Source organism: Haliaeetus albicilla, chromosome 2 (assembly GCF_947461875.1).
Source record: "Haliaeetus albicilla chromosome 2, bHalAlb1.1, whole genome shotgun sequence".
Lineage (NCBI taxonomy): Eukaryota > Metazoa > Chordata > Aves > Accipitriformes > Accipitridae > Haliaeetus > Haliaeetus albicilla.
The window spans coordinates 5,759,799-5,782,066 of NC_091484.1; the positions used below are offsets into that span (position 1 = coordinate 5,759,799).

General features: G+C 40.8%; 1 protein-coding gene and 1 long non-coding RNA gene across 4 annotated transcripts in view; one reads left to right on the plus strand and one right to left on the minus strand.

Moving 5' to 3' along the window:
* The window catches only part of PHACTR3 (phosphatase and actin regulator 3), a 116,362-nt gene that overhangs the window by 18,953 nt on the left and 75,141 nt on the right, over positions 1 to 22,268 (minus strand). For 2 of the 3 annotated variants that reach the window (XM_069804104.1, XM_069804114.1), the window contains exons 6-8: positions 19,981 to 20,245; positions 18,761 to 19,008; positions 11,376 to 11,529 (exon numbers count right to left, since the gene is read on the minus strand). In XM_069804104.1, coding sequence (XP_069660205.1) covers positions 11,376 to 11,529; positions 18,761 to 19,008; positions 19,981 to 20,245 — 667 coding nt within the window. The remainder of the gene's footprint in view (positions 1 to 11,375; positions 11,530 to 18,760; positions 19,009 to 19,980; positions 20,246 to 22,268) is intronic. The other variant, XM_069804109.1, reaches the window with a different exon arrangement.
* Positions 1 to 22,268, plus strand: part of LOC138689341 (uncharacterized) — a 108,956-nt gene that overhangs the window by 6,030 nt on the left and 80,658 nt on the right. The window lies entirely within an intron of this gene.

Sequence of the window (22,268 nt, forward strand, 5' to 3'; positions counted from 1 at the left end):
TGAGAATTTCCCCATGCAATGTGAGCTCTGGAGAATATATTTTTCTGTTCCCTGTAACCTGTATTTGTATATAAAGGACCCTTTGGTGGCAACCTGCAAAGTCTGTGAAGTGACAATAAACATCTGCAGGCATATTCACCGTTGCAAGGTGTTGCATAAAGCAACAGCAAGGATTTAGATTTACCCCAGAGCTGGTGGTATCAAGCTGTGTGAGCGTACTAACCCAGCAGCTTCAAACCCTAGCAGGAAAGGGCATGCTGTTGCATTCTGCAAACTGGTGGTAATGTCAGGCTTTATGCCAAGGGACAGCTTTCTTAATTACTGAAGTAAATCAAGGAAAATGCAGTGCTCTCTTGGCTTTGTGTAATCCCTAAAGAAAAAAACTAAATTATAGTGATTCCTAAAGTTGCAAATGCTTCTGGGATAGACAGTCCCTGCTGGGACCATATGTATGACTGCACACCTGCTATCAAATTGCAGGAATCTCTCTGGGAACACTCTCCCTGGCAACGCAAGTACTTTCTAATTCTCGCCTGTCACTCACCCACACAGCATCTCCAAAAGGATGGGATATCCCTGCCTTCAGATAGTGTATCACCATCTGTTGTGCTATTTTCTGTTTCTCTCGTGCACACTATTGTTAGCCCAGCATTTTTCAGCACAGAGCTAGACCAACAGCTTGCCCTCGTGTTGTTATTAACCAAGGCTGGCCAGAGCCACGCAGCCTTTGCCCACAGCATGCTCCGACTCCTGCCTCTTTACTGCATTCCCATTTATTTTATTTTAATCTTTTGCTTTTTCAAAATTTCTCTTGAGGTTATCTGTTGATTTTCAGTGCAAAGAGTGTTCCTGCTACCAGCATGCAGAGTGAAATGAGAAATTCCACTGCAAACTCAAAGATGTGGCCTGAGCACTCTGTAAATTACAGAGTGTGAGTCCCCTGGTCATGATGACAGGAATAATCTTCTATTTTGTAGTTATTTCACCAGCAGATCTCACGGTGCTCTGCAAAGCTGGTCTATATGGGTATCTCTATTGTATAGAATAGGAAAATGTGCCAAACTGTGTTGTCTGGAAAACCAGACTTGCAGACCCTCCAGGGATTTATTCACTTCCCACTGGAAATGGTATTTTAGTGATTCTGTTTTTCTTTGTTTTTAAATTGGGCTGTGTGAGCAGTATGACTTGTCACTTGATGCCACAAAGCGTGACACTGAGCATTACAGACAGGCTAACTAACATGAAAATGCAGAGAGGATATGAATTTTAAAATGTCATCCTCATATTCTGTCTGCTCTTCCCCAAAGCTTTTTGGGACCCTTCTTAGTTCCGTTTAGGATCCTGTGTTTAGTTATGGTGGTGTATATCCAAATAGAGGTTGCTGGCAAATTTCAGGCAGGACAGAAAGTTCTGAGCTTTTGAAATCTGGGTTCCTTGATTGAACAAAATGTAAGAATTTAATTATGTAACATTTCCTATTGACCTGAGCATTTAAGTTTTGACATTACTGCTATGATTTGTTCTGGTACAACATACACTGTCTTTTACTGTCAAAGTGCAAGGCTGCAACAGCAAACCTTTATGAGGTCTCCATGTTCTTGGGAAAGGATTCAATTTTACCACGTCTTTGTCTCCTTAGAGTTGCTTTCTGTCTGCTGAGTGACTGCTAGGATACGGGTTAGCTAAGCAGAGCAATGTAGGGTGGCAGTGACTTCATCAAAGCTAGAACAGGCCTTGACTCTCAGCAAATGACCGCCATCATACACTGGTTTTCTAGGCTTTTGTAGTATGTTTTTTTTCCTTTGCCGCTGATGCAGAGCAAGTCACAGGTAACGCTGCACTTGAGTGCTGGGCCTCTAGTCCACCAGAAAGTCCCTGCTAAGCCTCAGCTTCCTGCTCCGATCGTCCTTGTAGATCTAAGCTTGGTATTTCCCCATACCTATCATTCTCTGTTACCTTTTAGTTTTATGTTGTAAACAGGCTGCAGAAAGACTTCTTTAAACTTAATTGCATAATGCCTATAAATACAACTTTCCTTACCACATTAGTACTGGTTTGTTTAACCTTTTCTTGAGAAGGAGGGTTTTTCCCCTATTGGGTGGTATTTGGAAGTACTGTAGCCACTCCCTGTGATAATTATAATAATAAGGCTGCAGTGTAGCCTGGCCAGAATATGGCTTTTGCAGAAACCCTCAAATTAGCCTGATCTCTTTGCAATACACCAGCTGCTATCTGGAGAGACTGTTGTGAGATCCTGGCTTTTTATTTTTTTTAGCATGCTTTCTGAAAAACTAATGAAGTATTAATTCATTCAGAATTTAATTTGCTTAATGAATATGATCATCTCAAGCAAATGACAATGGTTGTTCATCTGTGAGTCATGTAGTCTTGATTTTGAGGGCTTTTTTTCAACAGTGAGGCACTCATGTTTTTATTCTGGTGTTTGTCTCTTGGCCGAGTAGTATTTTGTGTAATTTTAATAAAACAAAATAACTGTCACATTTTTGTACAGCAACAGACTAACTAGATTGAAGTAACCTGTTTCTAATGTGATTTAAGAATCAGATTTTTACCAACATGCCAGTTCTTCGAGCAGGTGTGTTTCCTAGTTGCCTTGATACAGTTCTCTGCATAAGTGGACTTTTCAAGAGAAGAAGGTCCTCAACCTCCAAAGGTGTTATCTGTTTCTTTTTCATTTCACAGGATAAATACTTGAGCACGGATTGATAAATCTGGGACTCCTTTTTTTGTCTTTTAGCGTGTTACATGTGACAGCTAAAGAAAAAGATAGAAAATGAGAGTGCTTTCCAGGGGAAAAAAAAAAACTCTCCAGAGTCTGGAGAGGTCAAGGAAGTGTGCTGGCCACTTGGATGAGTTAATTATCCTGAAAAACAGAGACTGGTGGAAACTTATGGTGCTCTGCTTGACCCAAGTAGCTCCCAAGCTACACAAACAAACAGGAAAACCCCCACAAGACCTGATTATACAGCTGCAGCTTGCAAGGTGGGCACAGGCAATGGAATCAAAAAGATTTAGCTAGAACTAGATTTTAATAATTGATATGACTGTACAATATTTATTAAGTAGTGTTTGATTAAAACAATGACCTTCTGTTCTGACCTGTCCGTCCCGCCCCCCCCCCCCCCCAAGTTTCTAAATATTTATTTCCTTCATTTTTCACCCCCCTCATCTTCTCTAAGGTTATTTCAAAAAGGTGGAAACTGTGCTAGACTGACCCAGTTTTTCTATATGAAAGCAGCAAGCCCAAGCTTCTGATTTCTGGGAGGAATTAAGATCTTGAATGAACCAGGTTACAGAAGTTGTGCTCAGAGCCGCAGGAGGAGGAAACTGTAGTAACTCTGTAGTAACTGTATGAATTGCAGTTTCCTTGGATCACATGTGGTGAGCCAGTTCTTATAAGAGAGTCCAAAAACATGTTTAAAAGGTGCAGATGGCTCATCTGACAACACTGCCCCATAAATCAGTGATAATGTACTGCTGTGGTACTAGCCATATGCCCTCCAGGTATGGTGTGTGCAAATGTGACACCACCAGTAGGAAAGCTTTGTCTCTTCCCTTCCCCAAACTAAAAGCCACACTACAAATTTTGTGGGAGAAGTGAATTCTATCCACTTAGGTATTCTGCAGGCAATTCACAGCAACAGTTATGGTGAAACTCATTTATAGCCAGTCTGCATATAGATTTGGTTAGGTTTAAAAGGAGGACAGGGGGAGAACCAACACAACACCAGAACTACCCCTCTCTCTCTTTGGTTCTTGCATGCTTTCAATGGCAAGTCTGAAACTGGTACATTGAAATGGAAAAACATGTAGCCAAACCCCTTCCTGGCTGAGATTTTGCTTATACCAGTTCATAGTCTTCCAGATACACACTGTCCATCCTATCTTGCTTCTGTTTCTACTACAGTGAAGTAAGTGCTTGGCTTTAAGTGCATAAAACGTTTTTCCTGAATTTAATTAACAGGTCTAAACCAAAAAACACTAATCCTAAATAATCTCAGTAACACAGCAACCATCCCCACAAATGGTGAGGGCTGCCACCATGAATGCCTGAATCCATGCTCAACCCTTGAGTTATCAGTAGCTCACAACTGCTACAGCACCTTGTTCTGGTCAGGGTTTTGTCATAAAACAGCACAAATGGCTGTGACAACCAGAGCAGCTTACTTTGGTCTGTATCGATTAAGCTCTGCAAATTAAATTAAAGTAATTTCTTTCTGTAATTACTTGTGCTGCAGAGCCAAACTAGCTTAAGGACCTGAATCATAATCCAATGTAAGGTAAGGCATTACAGAGCATTATTGGCTTTCTGTGGATTTCCATTTTGGTTTATGACTGCTTGTCACTTTACAGGCCTAGGGCCCAGATCTTCAGGCGTGTGTAGATGCCTAATTTCCAAGAGAGGATCTGAGCCTGAACACACAATGCTATTTGTAGGCAGTTTGGCAGGGCAAAACAAATGCACTATTTTCTTCTCTAAAATGTTTTTTCCTTATTTAATTACACTTGCTTTAGCAGTTTTCCTGCAAGTTTATTTACATAATTAAGCTCCCTTATGATACATTACAGCTTTCTGAACCTTGATTTTTTTTATTTCTAGTTTCACATGTGCCATTTATGCCAGAAGACCTATTCCAGGAATTGACTCTGTGTCCCAGAAAAGGCGCTGGATATTCCTCTCTGTGTTTACACCTGCTGCTCTGCTCTTCCCTTCCCTGCGGTGCAGTGACCTGCTGCCCTTGCCTTCACTGTGCTGTGGAAAACATGTTTGATTATGAATTCCCAGCACTGGAGCCAGGGAAGTAGAACAGAGCAGTGCGAGGAATTAGTGTCTTCCCAGAAGACAATCTCTTATCAGCTGTGCCGCAGACCTGTGAAACTTCTTGTCCCCGGGCAAAAGTAACTGCCCTCTGCAATGACACTTCCCCATGTTTGCACAAAGTAATACCCAACGTTTTCAAGAGGAGGTGCATGCTGAAACCTTAGTGATACAAACCTGCACTGAGAGCAGCTTTGAGTCATGTGCATGTTGTTCAGATCAAAAACTAATTCATAGGACTAAGTCCTCTGTGTTGCAACCCTTTATAAATGAATTAGTGTGTGCAAAAATTCTTGCCAAACATGCTGTGGGCTCGTCTGAGACAGCAAATTGCTCTTTCTGGTTCAGCTGCAGATCATGGCTCTTGCCCAGAGCTGATAGGGTGCTCCATAATTAATTGTGCATGCACTGTGCTTCATTCCTGAAGCAAGCAAGTACCTCTGGTTAAAGAGCTTCAGTCCAGCGGGTCTGTTATGATCACACACCCAGGGCGGTTTGGTTTGTTACTTGCTGACCAGGGATTCACGTTAGTGAAGTTCATTCTATTTTCGCAAGAGTAATACCTGAAAGGGAACAAAGGCTACCTTTCTCAAGAGCTCTTCAGTCCTTAAGAGAAAGGGACAGGGTAGTCAAGGTATGGTATGTACAGATGTACTTGAACCTCTTCTAATACACATATTTGAGCTGCACTGCAGCTGCCTTGGACCTGAAAAGCCCTGTAAACAGGAGGCTAAACTGACTCACTGCTTGGAGACGTTAACAAAACTTTAGCTTTCTCCCTTTCCTCCTGATTTTTATCCTTGAAGACTCTCAGAGTAACTCTGGCAGCAGACACTAAGCCTTAGCCCCCTTGACTGTAAGGCCAGTGCTGTCTGTCAATGGGTACATAACAGGGTTTCCAACTGTGTGTCACTGCCTGACACCAAGGAAGGTCATAGGGAATATTAATGCCTATGGGATCTGGACATCTAAATCCTGGAGTCAGCTCCAAAAAATCTCAGCTATCACTTGCACCTCCCCCATTCTTGCAATCCTTCCCCTCCATCCCCCACAATATTTTTCTTTTCTGTAGCCTGAAAAGCTGAGCCTGTAATGGAAAAGGGACAAAACATTAAAAAAATCCCAAATCCTCACACAGCACCAGGTTTAAAAAGCACTTGGGCACTGTGCAAGCTGTTAATAAAATACTGCGGCCACATGCAAATCTCCAACAGCAACCCCCCAGCTGGTCCCTGCTGCCAGCATCTTATCTTGCTGTCTAGTGCAGAGCAAGGAGAAGGAGAAAGAGAAACTCCCTTGCCTTACACACACGCCCACAGATTTAAATTGTAGCTCTATATATAGCTCCTGTCTCATGTGAGGAGCTGAGGCTTTCACAGACGCCCACGCTGTGCTCGCTGGGGTTATTTTTAGCATCAGTGACAAGGTTACCTGGATGATTCTTGCCAAATAAGAATGAAAGGCATTAAATTGTACACAGCTAATTAGCGGTGACAGCTGATCTTTTCTTTGTGCCTGCCACTGCCTTTCTGTCTCTAGAATAAATCTGTGTCAAGTCTTCCCAGCTTTCTGAAATCAGGGCAGTTACCTGATTTCTAGTTCAGGGAGTGGGAGCTTGAGCACGGTTCATCAAAAAACCTTGATAATCTCCAGGTGAATTTAGGCTAGTGTCTAAACTGGGCTCAGTTCATTATCTACTTAATTTCTGCATTAGGGCTACTAGTAGTTTGTACACACACAGACACCCCCTCTTTTTGCCTCAAATTCAAATAAGATGCTCCCCAAAGTTCTGTGGATCCTGCCCAGTTTCCCACTGAATCTCTCGGTCTGGAGTGCCGATGCCTTTTCAGTGAGCAAAACCGCACTGAGACATTTCTGCAAGGAAGTGGTACTGCACATGCTGTTCTTGGGAAACAGGGCACAGCTTTTCTTTCATCAATAGATAAAATTTTCCTTTGTGATTGCTCTGTGTTGAACTGTCACGCTTTATGCTTTTAGGCTGAAAATCTAAAGTGCTGTTTGCTTGGTATTGTTCTGTCTCCAGCAGCACTGTGAACTTCACGCTCTGTTACATGAGGCTGAGGTACAAACCAGGGTCTAATCTGGGTGTGCATTTAGCTACGTCTGCAGTTTATGGGCAAGTCAACTCGAAAATGCCTTTCCAAGAACCTCAGGGCAGCACTAGAACTACAGATTTCCAGATGTGGTAAAGTACTGAATAAAGCTACCTCCTTTTCACTTTACATTGCCAAGAAACCTTGCCTCAGCATGATCCACATGCCAAGATTTTCAATGTGGTGAAGATCAGTTTTAGGTGCTCGAGTTTTTGGTTCCGCTCTGTGTCCACAAAAAGTTATTCTTCCTCACTCCTTTGATGCCCACATTTCTATATCTGAATTCCCGTCTCCATAATCTTTTAAGTGCTGCTTAATGCATCACATCTACTTATGCAAATATCCAAGGAGGTGAAACAGAACATGAAGTGAAAATTACAAGTATAATCTTTTCCAGGAATTCATGTTTTCATTGAAACATTAAGTAATAATGGAATGTCTTTAACTGTGGTTATACAAGGCATACTTGAGAAGTACCAGCCACCCAGGCAGTTCAAACATTAACTTTCTAAACAGTCATATACCAAATTTAATTAAACAACCTTTTCCTGCATCACTCTTCAGTCTAGCAACTATTTCACTCCCCCAGGTTTCAGCTTAAACCCTGTCTAGAACAAAGTGAGTCTGTAAGGCAGAAAGCAGTTATTGCAAATAATCGTACTTGCAAATGTCTTTTCTGCCTCTTGACACAAAGAGCTCTCAATTCACTGAATTCCATTGAGGTCTTATTATCTGCACTCCGAACACATAATAAGGGGAACCAAGACCTGTTGGGAGCCCTGCTGCCTAATGCACAGTAGAATATTGCAAGTGCGCACCATGGCCTGGGGCACTGGGGATGCATGAATGAGTAGGAGAAACACTACTGTAAAGGGAAATCTGGGGAAAATGGAATACTGCCATTTTGGATGGAGGAGGAGGGAGAAGTGCATGTTTCCACGGCAACAAGTGGTAGACTAAATTGGCTGGGAGCACGAAATATGGGAAATAGGCTTTTCAAAAGCAACAATGCACATAAATGAATACTTGAATCTCTACTGACACTGCTGTCAGTCAATAATAAATCTGAAGTCAGTGTACCTGCACTGCTGTAAAAGTAGAATCTGGCCCAAAAGGTATAACAGAATTCCTCAATCTCTCTTTCAAGATGGAATGAGTGGGAAAGTGAAAAAAATATAGGGATTTTAGCTTTGACTGAATGAACACTCATCAGCGTGGTAGTAGAGTTGGTTTTCTCAGCAAGTTCACAGCTGCTGTTGAAACGTATGACAACCAGAACCATTTAAAAAATACAGTGGTTTTCAGAAACTTTTATTCTTTTGTCTCCCCATTTTTGAAGTTACATAGACACTATTATTTGGTATATTTTGCATATTATGTATGTCAGCACAGCTTTCCCTCCAGAGTACAGAGCCAGGCTGTGTTAGCTGTGAGACTGAGGCAATTTGCTAGCCAGCTATAGAGTTTCAAATCCCTACAAATGTGCTGAAAAATATTGATCTTGAAAACAACTGCCTTTTACTTGCTGTTCTTATGCAGCCAGCCATCGAATAACTACTCACTAATCTGCCCATACATTATTCTTTTGTGCTAAAGTACAGGTCTATAGCCTGGTAGTATATGTGGATTCATAACTGAGCTAGCAAGTCCTGTTGCTGTTATCAGTGTGTTACTAGTACAGCAGCAGCAGCAACATGCTCTTACCTGCATAGGTAGTAGCAAAATCATACAGAGAACAGACATTTCTATTGGATCCCATTTCCCAGTCAGTACTTCACACCTGAACGCTTAGCAGTATGTTCCTTAGCTATAAACTTCCAAGTTGTCACAAAGAGACTGTGCTGCACAAGTACCAGTAAAATGAATGAATGTAAAGACCTCAAAATCTTATCTAAGAATTTCACTCTTCCCAGTGTGGTTACATTTCCACGGTACTGCCAGGTTGTGCTCTGAGCAGCGACTCTGGGGTGGTCCGGGTTTTGTGGGGTGAGACCTAGTCAGAAACTGCAGAGGGGTATCTCTAGGGCTTTGACTCTTTGGCCTTTACCAGTACCCATTTTTATTAGGTTTATTTTTTGGGGACATGTACTTGCTTTTTCTGGTGTAAATATTTTCCTGCATGCATCCATCACCTGAGCTTGTTTGCATGGTCATGTTCTATTCTGGTGGATGAGTTAAGAGCTGAGCTGAGCTCTGCCAGTGCACATATGTGCTGGAAGTTGTGTGGGAGATTGCTTCGAATCTGTTTTGCCATTCCTGGCTATTCCAGCAATCTCTGCACCATCTGTTCCCTGAGATGCGCTGAATCTTCCACGTTCCAGGAGGAAGGAGCTAAATGAAAGCCTGTCTTCTAGCACTTGGAACAAAGATGGCTTTTAGCCATGCTTTAGACATTACCAATGAGACTAATGACCTGCACTACAGATTGCTCCATAAGACCACAGCAGACAGTATGGAGGCTTCCTTCACTGCATTTAGCTATAGACAGTACGTTTCCCAGCTTCTAGTAATGACCAGTCCTTTTCTTCACCAATACAGTGGTTTCCTTTTTAAGTCCTTGTGCTAGCACTTCACTTTAGGTATGCCTCCTTTAAAATAATTCTTTAGGCTCATTATTAAGCAAGCTAAATAGTAAATGAAAAGAAGGGGATAAAGCCTGTAGTTACACCACCTGAAGCTGCAATTGCATTAGACCTTTCGCATTAAGAGAAGTCAGGTTGTATTGAAAAAAGATGTGACCTTCTCTATTGCTGCCCATTTCAGCAATATGTGATGTGGCTGGATATGAGATAATCTCACTCAGTGAATACTCTGTGATGGTTGATCTTGGTTTTAGGGATGCAGTAGGATGGAAAGCATTTTTTGTGTATTTTAGAGCCATAGAATTAGGCTCCTGACCTATGAAGACATTTCACGAGCAATTGACTGACCAAAATCCTGGAATTAACAATATCAGAGTGCAGCTTGAAATATTTCCCTGAAATGAATACACAGCTTGCAAGGTCAAGATGATCAAGGCCATGCTCAAGGTCCATGGCAGTTTCCTTCCTAAGACGATGGGTATTAATGTGGCACATCTATGATTTGCTCTGCCTGTAACTCTTGGAACTTAATGTAAATTGTAATGTAATATTTTCTACTTGTATGGCTTGTACTTGTTTTTTGTGACAGGAACTGTCATCTGATCTGTCTTGTGCAGTCACTGGCACAATGCACTGTTCTCCTTTGGGTGTTAAGTGCTACCATGCTACAAAGAATAAACAGCAATCACTGAGACTGAAGGAAGGTGATTACTCCATCTCCAACATTGCAGGGGCATCATGAAGTGCACCCAAAATCTCATCTGTGTTCACTCAGCAGCTCATTTCTTAGCTGAGGGCAAGTGTGGTGATGGCAGTGATGTTTTCCTCCATAAACTCTGGTCCGTTAAGACTTGTGCTCTGATCCATATGCGTGCTTCTCATTCCCTGTCCCCTGAGGTAAAGTTTAATCAAATGCACACACATGAATGAGCTAGTCTAAATATCAATAAATGTTTCTTTCAGGAGAGGCTTGAGATATTTAATATTTAATAAGCCTTGAAAATGAACTTCTATTCATGTTTCTCAATTTAATTCCAAGCATTTTGGCGGCAAGCAGTGCTTACTGTCCCAGTGTGGGCAGGCGCAGCACAGATTATTTAACAATCCACTTTGTCTCATCTAAAATATTCATGTTTGCAGATATCCAAATGTAGCTCTTAAAAAAGCACACACAAAAACCAAATGGTGCAGTCTGAGCCTCACAGTTACCTTAAATCTTTGCTTTAGGCTACACACCACAGTAATGCTATTTCTTCCATAGCTCTATCCTGTTGCCCTGGTTACTGATCAAAACCAGACCATCCCTGCCTCCCTGCAGCTGGACTTACACAAACACCTTACCCATGTGAGGGCAGTGCTGCTGAACTTGCTTCCTTCTTCCTTAAAGCAGAAATACAGCCACCAGTGCATACAGCAGCTTTCCCTTGTTCAAGTAAATATGCAGCTATAACAATTGCCTTTATCCTCACATTCAGCTAGTGCTGACAAAGAAAAATCAGGGTAATAAATAATTATATGATTATTTTTGTTAAAGCACTAGCCTTTCTGGAGGACATAAAAATCTTGATTACGTCAGTGGAGATGCAGGTAGATTTGGCAGAATTTTGTCTCCCACATTGACGTCTGTCTTGTTTTCTATTGAAATCAAGAGAATCCTGACTGAAGAGGGGTTTAAGTTTTTTTTCATGTGTCTGATTGACAGCTAAAAATGTGCTGTATTAGTCTGTGTATGATTCACTGCAGGAAATGGACTTGGGGTGGGTGACTGTCTCATCTGACAGCACTCAGAGGACGCTCAATTGTAAATGGAGGTTCCTCCCTGTTCTTAGATAGACTTACTTTGAGAGTTTCATTTCAATTTGCTGCCGGATTTCCTGTCTTTCCTCATCTGTCCTCCTTGGGAAAATATTCCTGTCTTCCAGCTCCTGCTTACTTGGTCTGTTTCGTAGTTTTACTGCCAGCAGTTCTTTCTTGCATTTTCTTGGCAAAGTACCTGGGGCATGCATTGAAAAGAAAGTTATTAGAAAGACAGCTCCTGGAGATGAAACATGAACATATGAAGAGCAGGAAACCTACAGAGTGACAGCAATCTGTATGTTAGTGTGCAATGGGCATTACACATTAATAGAAGTAAGTAGCACTACAGTTGTGCAGGGCTCAGACACAAAATTGCTTACAAATGCAGAAGGATTATATTCCTCTGTTATCTTTGTTAAGTAAGCAGTGGTCTCAGGTGAAAATTATTTGCAGCTGAGACATGATTCACGTCACTAATTTAGCAGTCAAAGGCTGTGCATCTTACCTCAGTCCTCTGAGCATCCCTACAGCCCAGAGCAATCCCTATTTCCTGAACCATTTAGTGGTTCCTTTGCAGAAGGACTGGATCGCTCAGTGGCAGGAGTGGCAGGGACATGTACACCTTCCTCTCTGGGTCACCATGTATAACCAGGAATAGATAATGGTAACTGGAACAATCGAAGCTGTTGCTTGGCATGTGTGTATATATGCACACCCCCCCCCAAACATATATATAAAAATATGTGTATATATAAAATGTCATTCTGGTTTTCTGGCATTAGAAATTAGAACATCAGAATTGTGATCAGACACCACATGTAACTCTAAAACTAAATGTAAGCCATTATGTATGTCTACATCCTGTCCAGTGTGACAGTGTGTCATAACTTCTTTCATTTAGCAATCAATACTATACTGCTGACATTAGGTCTCTCCCTCTGAAGAGAGTGGGGGAAAATATTCCAAAGAATGAAAGAAGAGGCCAGGTTTTATAATGATTTGCGGAATGCTTGCAACTGAATTGGGCATTCAGGGAATAAGAGACACAAATACTTACTGTGATTACATGACCTGTTGTGCTTATTGTAAAAATATGATAACACATGTTTTCCATCAAACCAGACAATGTAAAACATTGCCATTACAAAAGAACCGTTCATGGGAGAACATGCAGCAACTGTTTTGAGTGGGAGTCTAATGCTCTTCAGTGTGCTGGATGTTGAGTCCTTGATGCTGCCCCTCTGATGACATTAGAAACATCCTTTCACTCTTTCTAGAGAGAACTGTGTTTGAGCTTAGGTGTTTCTGTATCTTTTAGACTTCAGTGGACTAAACAAATGAAAATTGGACTCCTGAGCTTATAAAACCATTTTGCCATGTGTTTGGAAAGGTACATAATAAAATGGCTGTAAAGTAGAAAGCCATCTTTATTTTCAAATGCAGACTGAAAGTCTGAGGTGATGTCCGTATCTGATGAGGGGTAGCTTGCTTATGATGGGGGGAAAAGAAGAGGGAAGTGCTATTAAAATCAGTGAGTCATACTGGTTGGACTGCAGTCTTCAGCAATGATGCCACAGGTGGGTTGTAAGTAAGTAAATTTACACCATATCCCTGCATGCCTCTGCTGTGCTGTACTGGCTTTTCTGGTGTCCAGTCCAGGGCTTCAGTGGAGTCTAAAAATTATCATTACAGAGTAGCACCAGTCAGATGGGGTTTAGAGTATTGTCAGAGTATGCAGGAACTACAGTTAAATCTTTGCATTTGTTTCATCTTGGGAGTGTGGTGTGTAAGAGGAGGTTATTTTGTTTTGGTTCCTTTTTATTTTAAAGGTGGTTTTTTTAATTTAGTGCTTCACCTTTTCTAGAAAAGGTCACCTCATTTTTAAAGAAAATGACATTTAATTGGTATTTTTGTTTGGCATTTGAGATAGGATTATAGTCTATTTTTTAAAGAATGCTCTGGGGGTTGGTAAGATTCTAAATCCTAAATAGATTCTTGTTCCCAAATATTGGGGTTTTATTTGCTAGGGATCTGTGGACCAAGTTATTATTATCACTATTGGTCTAAAATTTCTTTATGCAGAGGGGAGGAGTCTATACTACATCCACACATACATGTTGGGAAGACTGGGGCAGAGAGTAGTTATGGCCTCCCTGTGTGAGCAGGGACAAGTCTCTTGATAGTTGCAGTTGTCTAAAATTAAACTTTCTAGAAGCCATAATCAGCTCAAAAACTCACTTAGAGCCTAAAAGCTGTGCCCTTGTTTAGCACCTTCCTCCTAATGCTTTCAAAGTCTGTTGCAAACATTAATTAAATTAAACCATACAGCCCTCTGTGACGTAGTAGGTATACATTTAACAGATGGGTAAAGAAGTTAAATGATTTGGCTGATGCCACGCAGAGCCTTCTGCTAACTGAATATATGACTCCATCAGAAACATTTGGCTCACAAAACCACAGACTTGGGACTCTGTCAGGGTTTTTCAAGCCTCCACCACACTGGGAGTGGGTGTAGAGTGGGCGTTTGCAGTGCTTGATCCGTACAGCACAGGAACCAACAGAATTCCTTCTGGAAACAATGTGAAGCACATTTGGGGCTAGCAAACTCCCAGGTATCCCTGAATATGTTCTCATTTTCACCTGGAAATTTTAAACAGGTGGTAAGAGGAATTCGGTCATGTCAAGAGATTGCTGCAGAGAGACTGCACATGCACATAAAGCCCAGTGTCTCCAGAACATGATAGACGTCCCGCCCATGTGCTGGCCATCTGCGTAGTGCATTTGCAGGCAGTTCAGTGCATCTGGGGTGCACTGAAAGCAATATATGTATATGCTATACAGCACATGCATACATTTCTGTCCAGAACTGCTTAGAAGGAAACAAGGGAGCTCATGTGTAGTAAACACTTTTTGGGGGGAGACGCACCATAAACAGTTATTCTCCCATTCACTGGTGACAATTAAGGTATGAGCATGCAGGACTATCCCTACTCCCTTCAGGCTGTTATAAAACTGCTTGCTAATCTAAAACTACTCTACCTAATCTTTGAATTGTGGGAGGACAGGGACTAGAATCACAGAATTAAGCTCAGATGAGGTCAGGGCTCATTTTCTGCTGTCCCTCATCTCATTGAAGGACAGCTGAAACCTATGCTCTGCAGTGAAAAGACTGGACTTTTTTTCAAGAAGTCAGGTTTTGAAGCTGATGTGGAGACATTGGCTTAAACTAGCTCAGTGTATGCCCTAGAGGCTTGTATTTCAAAGTGAGACAGAACAATGCAATATTTTGCTTGAAACAAAGTAAAATGAAGCTGTTCTTCAGGGCCTTGACTGCTCCCAGGCTGCTCTGCTGCACACTTAGGAAGAGTCTACTACTTTGTGAAATTAAAAACACAAATCATATCTAGAAAATCTCAACTTTAACCCAAATCCTGCTGTTGTATTAGAGGAGTGGAGAGCATATAACCCACTCAGGATAATCTGTACTCACTTCATCCAGATGTCTGGATTTCTAAAAGGCTTATGCTATAGCCACTCCCATGGTCCATATGCACTGGGCACTGATTAATCTTTAGGGTCTTTCACCAAATAAAAACGCAAGAGATCTGGATTAAGCCGATCTGCTAGTCTAAGGAGCTGTTCCCCATGCCTGACCAATTGAGTTAATTCCTGAAAAATAATACCTGCCCAACAAAGGGAAAAGAGGGAGATGATGTTACCCCCTTCAGGAAGACATGCCGGAAAACACTGTGTAATTCTTCTGTTTTCACCTTGACCGGCCCACTGACGGCCAGTTCTGTTATTCCACCTGCTGCAGAAACCCATATCTGATGTTTCAGAATTCATAAACGAATGAAACAAACCCAGAGAACAAAGAGGAAATAAAGCCCCAAACTAGTTTTCCCCACATCCATTTTCAGCACCCCGAGGTAAATTCCTTCCTGATCACTATCGCAGTAGAAAGTGAACCTTCTAATACCCTTCTTTAAGTATTTTCTTCCTAAAGGTTATTTTTCCTGGTCAATAAGGCATGTTCAATGCTGGTCTGCCCCATGACCAAGCTATCTTAGGCAGGATCTTGGCTGTGGCTTGTTTCATGATTTATGGCACCTCAGCTAGATCAACAATAAATGCTTTGAAAATTCACACCCTTTTCATGCTTGGTCTGCAGATTCCTGACAAAAGTTCTTGTTTTAATTCAGCTGAATCATGACATTTAATTTCCTGTATGTTTACAGTTCTTTCTATCAAGCAACAGGCAAATCCTAATACCGCATGCTGATGGAAAGACCTTGCTTGCAGTAGTTATTAGTTGTGGGCTGTGTGCTAGTTATGTTGTTTTTTAAGCTCGTGCACAAGACTATCATCTTGCCTTGTGTTTTTAGAGGTTTTGGAGAATGATTTATTGAGTAGGGTGCTCATGGAAAGCCAAGGTACAATTCCTCACTTCTTCCAGAGTTGGCAGTAACCTGTTCCAGTCTCCCTGTAATCATGGGGCTGCTGCACCGATGCACTGTTCTGCATCACAGTGGCAATGGCAAAGTTGGTGATGTACTAAGGCAGTACACTAATTGTAAAGCAACTTTGGATTAATGGGGTAGTTTTAACTACTGGCTTGCAAACCAGCCCAGATTTTTTTAAGCTAGAAAGACTCTGGAGCTTTTCAGGGAATTGTTCTGATGGTATCCCTGGCATTACTGCATCTCTTGTTCCTCTCTGAAATGCAAACGGGTGCATTTGAATGAATCCTGGCACAAGCAGTGCCACCCAGTGTCAAGACCAGAAATGCTTTGCTTCTGTCCCAGCTTGCGCTGAGTAAATGGGCAGTGGTCACATCCTCAAAGCTGTTGTCTCCTAGGGGCTGAGGTTATACCACTCCACACCAGGACTTCTGTGGTTTAAGCTGCTCTGTTGCCCAGCTTGCCTGGTACCTGTCCATGGCAGCCTCCTTAGACATCAAACAGCTGAAACTTTGCATGGTCTGGGCTTTTGTTGTGCCCCTAAAATGTACCTGAACTTGAACACCGGCAGAGCAAGCACCAAGCTTGTACAAGAAATTAGGTCTTTTGTAAATGCATGTTTACAACGTGCAAGGACAAGGCAATCAACAATGATCTTCAGCCATTTAAAATAAAATTATCTTATGCATAAAGCTCAAGTCTTATGATGATTTGGGTAAGTTTTAGGCATATATGGAATGGGCTTCTTGATGCAGAGACTGAAGATTAGGTGTGAAGAGACTCGAATGCCAAAGAGTGAGGTAAATTAATTATGAGGAAGAAGGCTGTGTAGCTACAAAGAAAGAAATGAGAGAAAATTCTTCCTAAAAATTATTTTTGTTGACGTTGGAAAGTGTTTTGCATGGGAAGAGGGGTTGTATTAATATCTGGGGCCTCTTTATCAAATGATAAATAATCTTTGTTTGCTCTTTTTGCCCTTGGTGTACATCTGCAGGTAAATACTAATCTGTATATAATCACCCCACTACCTAATTTCATAACAAACCTTAGAGTTTTCAGCCTTTCAGATAAGGCATCTAACTGGCTGTCGACATATCTAGATATGCACTTCTATTATTAGCACACCATCATGAGAACTGGGGAAGTAAGTCTGTATGTCGTTCTGGCCCTTGACATTTTAAATTTGGGCCGTTAATCTTATTCACTAAAACATTCATGAATGTATCAGCCCCACCTCATTATATTCACCGATTAGTCCTATAAGCTTTTCCATCCATCTTTTACATCTTTGTAGTATTCACATATTATTAAAAAATGTATTTATTAATTTTTCTACTATCAGATATTATTCTTCTAAATTTCTAGCAGGCATGCCCTACCCAGTCATAATACATGACCAGTCATGCCCAGTACATAAGCCATTGTGTGAACTAACATTTATACGTACACATAATATTTTCTTAAATCAAATTATATAGTTAAGGGGAAAAAGGGTTCTGTTTAGTCTGATTTCTTTTTATTTCATGTTGTGTAGCCAATATTTCAAATGGCATATTTCAATATCTTCTATGCTGATCAGCAGTATTGTTGCAGCTACAATAAAGCCAAAATATCTTTGAAAGAGGTCTGTTTTTCTCACCATCTCAGTTGGTCTAATATTGCCCTATAAAACTTACTGTGTTTAAACTGTTCTTAAGTCATCACCAATACAACTGTAGTGTTCAACTGTAGTACGCGGAAATTTTTCAGAACTTTAACACTTACTGTGGAAAGCCAAAAGCTGCTTCTACATACCACTGAAATTTGTACAATAACCAATGTCCATCTATCATCATAATTTCTGTCTTCACAGACAGTGAATAATTATTTGTTAAATACATAGAGTATTTATCTTCAACAGTAAAATATTCAGATTTGTTTTTACTAGTAGGGGATAACATATTTTTTGCCTGGCTGCCTCTAGCTCTTAGAATTTATAACAAAGGAGACCACTTTTATAATCAGAAACAACACATAGAAAAAAATAGGTAGAACTTAAAAGGTGATTTTTATTTTTTAAATGCATGGCAATTATGTAAGGGATTCTCTTTTCTTTTGCCTTATCTCAGTAGTCTGTTCTGTTACTAGGCATCTTAAGACACAGGAACAGAACTCATGTGTCCTGTCTGCTGGCTCATGCTTTCTAATAGGCACCTTTTAAAATTAATCCTTGACCTGTTATAACAATTATTTTTTATTAATTTTTCTCTGCCTGCCTTTTTTTAATGCGTTGATGAAGAGATTGAAAGATTCACTTCAGACTGAATCTTTGTCTTGCTAACATAGAAAACATAAAAAGCTTGAATGAAAAATAAATTTTCTAATGCGAGCTGATTATTTTGCCAAAGCCCACTTAAATAATTGCTCAGGATTATACAATGCATTCCCCGTGTGTGTCAAGAAAGGGGGAAACAGACCAAATGGAGAGCAACTTTCTTCTTTAAGATAATTTCTCTGGATGTTTGTCCTTCCTAGATTCATTGGTCTCTTCCACTTTTCACTGTACCATCACTGCACTGGAATAATAGTCCTAAAATAGGATGCTTCCAAAGCATCCACAGCATTGGCACCAGGTATACAGAAAGCCTTGCCTACTGACACCGAGATGTGTCTGCAAGTGCTGCCATTCATATGTAGTAGTGCAAAGGGTACATAAGTAACTGAAAGGGTAAAGCATACCAATACATTGACTTATCAACATAACTCTCAACGTCATCTTAGTATGCAGTAACTACCAAGACAAACATGATCACAATCACTATGACTGAAATTGAACTTTAGGTTTTCACCAGGATTTCTTGAAAAAGTTGGTGTGACAATACAGGAATTCATACTGCTCAATATTTTCTGTTGCATGCTGCCTTGTTTAGAGCATTCCTTTAGGCTATTATAGTATATGTTTATAATATAGTAAGTGACTTTCCTTACCAGAAATAACGGAGTCATTCAAAACTTCCTCATCCTGATAAAAAACAGAGTCTTCCTTGAGCTCTGAGTTCATGATCATGTTTTCTTTGTTCTCATCCGACTCTTTAACTGAGTTCCGCTTATTTTCTGAATCACTGCTGTAACTCAGTGAGTTCTCCTTTTCTTTGTTGCGCTCAATGCTAGATGTTCTGGATGGACGGACATCCACTCTTTTTTTTGGAGAGCCTTTGCTTTCTCTTCCATGGAAGCTGTGGGTGGAAGGTGCACAGCCCAGTTTTTATTGCCACAGTAGGAGCTTATCTTTATATGAGAATGAGCAGAATGTCTTGTAGCTCATAAAGGCCAGGGCAGAGGGTTCAACATGGGACAACACAGGATGGCATTCTCAAGACTGTGCTGAGAATGGCTAACGTGGATCTACTTTCCTATCTCCGTCATAAAAATAAGGTATGGAAGGGTGGTAACGAATGTATTTCTTTGATATATAGCCATATGCTGTACTGTACTGATTAAAAAAACCACACAGCATGTCCTTCTAATGTAAAACATACATGGCATGAAATATTACCATTCTGATATTTTATGATCATGACAAAGCTTTAACAGGGCCTGGAAATAATATCGTATGAATCTATTCCCCATGACAATAGCTGTTATAGAATTGAGAAATGTTACCAACTTAACTCCAAAGCTCTATGATGGAAAAGGTTATCTCTGTCCTCCTCCAAAACACAGGATGGCTTATAATGAAAACCAGACAAAGTACCCAATGTACTCCCACACAAACATTTGTATTAAAACTGGATACCGTATATGCTCATGTATAAGCCAAGAGACATATACTGAAATAGTAGCATTTCTCATATGTAGAGTACTGATATTTAGAGCAGGATATGCCTTAGCTACTCTAACTTGGCGTCTTGTGGGGAGATTTTCTTTTGCACTAGGTGAAGGATTATCAAATGATTCTATCTGTTTGAAAACCTACTTCCATGTCACAGTAGCCTCCTTATAAAGGAAGAAAATATTTTGGAGTAACTGCCAGATTTAAGCACCTTAACCAGAGGTGGATGTTCAAAGTAGTGACATCAAGAGGAAGGCAAACCGAAGCTGTAGGAATAAATAAAATGCTAATAACAGGGCAAGAACATTTACCAAGAGAAATGGTTTAGTGGAATGACTCTTCTCATGCACCCATATAGCCAAGAGGCTGTAGGTACCTGTCCTGCCGGTGTTTGGTGGCCAGAGCCCTGTGGAGTTCTTCAATGACTCTGCTGGGAGGTAAAGGCAGGTGGACGGCAGCCAAGTGAGGGGAACCGGTTGGCGTTGTTACCTGTCCTCTGACATGGGGATCTGAACTTTTCTGGCCAGAGGGATGGAAGAGGGCAGCTTGTCCTGAGATTTGAGAGGAACCAACAATGACATAATTCTTCAGGATGGTGGAAGGAGGAGATTTCATGGCTGGGTCATCTATTTCACTTCCTGCTGTCAAAACACAAGAGGGTAAGAGGTTGTGCAATGCTTCTTATTTTTTTGCACTCAGAGTCTGCACTGAAGTTAATTTGTTGTGTTGAACAGAGGAAAATGGTGATGTTTTGTTCTTGCTGGGAGGTACTAGTTAAGCTGAGTAACTATCTGAATTCAAAAGGCTCATGCTACACAGATCCAGATCCTTGATCTAGCAAAATAGATGCCTCCCCCGTTTCCCCTCTTTCCCACAGTATCAGATTCTCCTTTTTCCCAGCCCACCAATGCATTCTTGATTGCCAGTACTGTTCCTCTTAACCACCAATGGCTTACACTGTGGTGGCTTTCCAATCTAGCGCTTTCTCTGCTGGACTCTGGCAGACTGTATTAAAATTTATGCACTGTGGTTCTCAGTCTGGACAAAATGTACCAGTGTCTATTATCTGCTCTTCTGTGATTGCTTCACAACTTAGACCTCTGTCTTTCATATGCCAGTTGAGGAAATGCCAAAATCATTATTATATGAAGATAAAGTTTGCATAACAAAACTTGCCAAATCCAAATGAAAGATGTGGTATTGAGTACTAAGAAGAAACAAGAAGGTTGGGACAATCTAATCTTTTTTTACCCCCAGATTCAGATATTTTTTATGCATTGTAAGCATTTGATTGGAAATTAGACTTTGATATATACATTTGTCTAGCACCTGAGTCCAAAACACAGTGGACATTTCCCTGGTTGGAAATTTGGTAGTTTCACACTCTTAAGATAACTGAACATCTGGCCTGAAAAAGATACTGATTAGTTTTTCTGTTCTGCAGTTCTCTTCGCCTTTCCCCTTTCCCCTATATCTCTGTCCCAAGCCCCTGACATATGGCGTGGTTTACACCAATAGCTCAGTCTGTGTGTAAAAAGGCAATATGAGTTCTTCATACAAGAGAATATTTATTTTCTCTTGTTGCCACCTAGTGTTTTAAACAGGAATTTAAACTGACACAGCTTGTAAGGCTTTTGTACAAACTTGTTTTCAGAGATAATTTTTACTTTTTTTCACTTGTGAGATGAATCCCTCAGTTCATAGCAGAGAAAAATTTCTGCTCAGACCAGGATTATCCTGAAATACCCATGTAAAAAGCGCTTGGTTCCTATTAGCATGGTAATTTACTGGAAAATTGGAGAGGACAAAAGTAGGTTTGAATATTAACTTCAGTTATTAAATATTTCCTCTCAGACCCAGCATCCTGCATAAAGGTTATCAACTACATGCCACTGCACAGTGAGAGAGGGTGTCCGTGTTTTCTGAGAGCAAGAACCCTGGGTTCAGCTCAACCCTAAAGCAGGAAGGGAGGAGACTTTGTTTCATCTTTATACCTGCTTGTTCCTGGAACAGGTCAAGAGCCAATTTTGTCCTCATTGCAGCTTGGGCCAATATTGAGAGTTGAGAGTTTCCTTAGATCACACCTTATTTGTCCTATTGACAGCTGTTCAGTGAATAATCTTGCAAAGTGATGTCTTGGCACCTTGCCTTGTTCCCCCTCTCTCTGTGATTAATTTGTGCTTGGCTTATTCCTCACTCCTCTGCTAACAGCATCTCTGACATCGTTAAGGGGGAAAAAACTAAACACAAAAGAGCTTTTCAACCTCTTAATCTTCCTTTTCTTTCATAATCGTTCTTTCTCTCTCCCCGTACATTTGTATTCCTTTTCACCCATTGATAGTATTTGTTTAGTCTTAACTTACCACTGCCTCCACGTCCACACAAAAATAAACAAATGTATAATCACTATTGAAAAAGGGTCTATAGTTATTGCAGTAATTGAGAAAACCAAGAGTTGTTCCTTGTGGATAATTTAGATGAGAACGAAATACGAAAACTCAGAATATCTTAGATGTTACAGGAAATACTTTGGTTAAGCACCAAAATATCTAGACTCAAAATACTGCGAAGTGCCTGGTGGAGTTGTGATGTTGTTACCCTCTATGGGTCAGGTTTTCCAAACAGCCTACATCTCATGCAGAGCATGGCCTTATCATCAGTTGA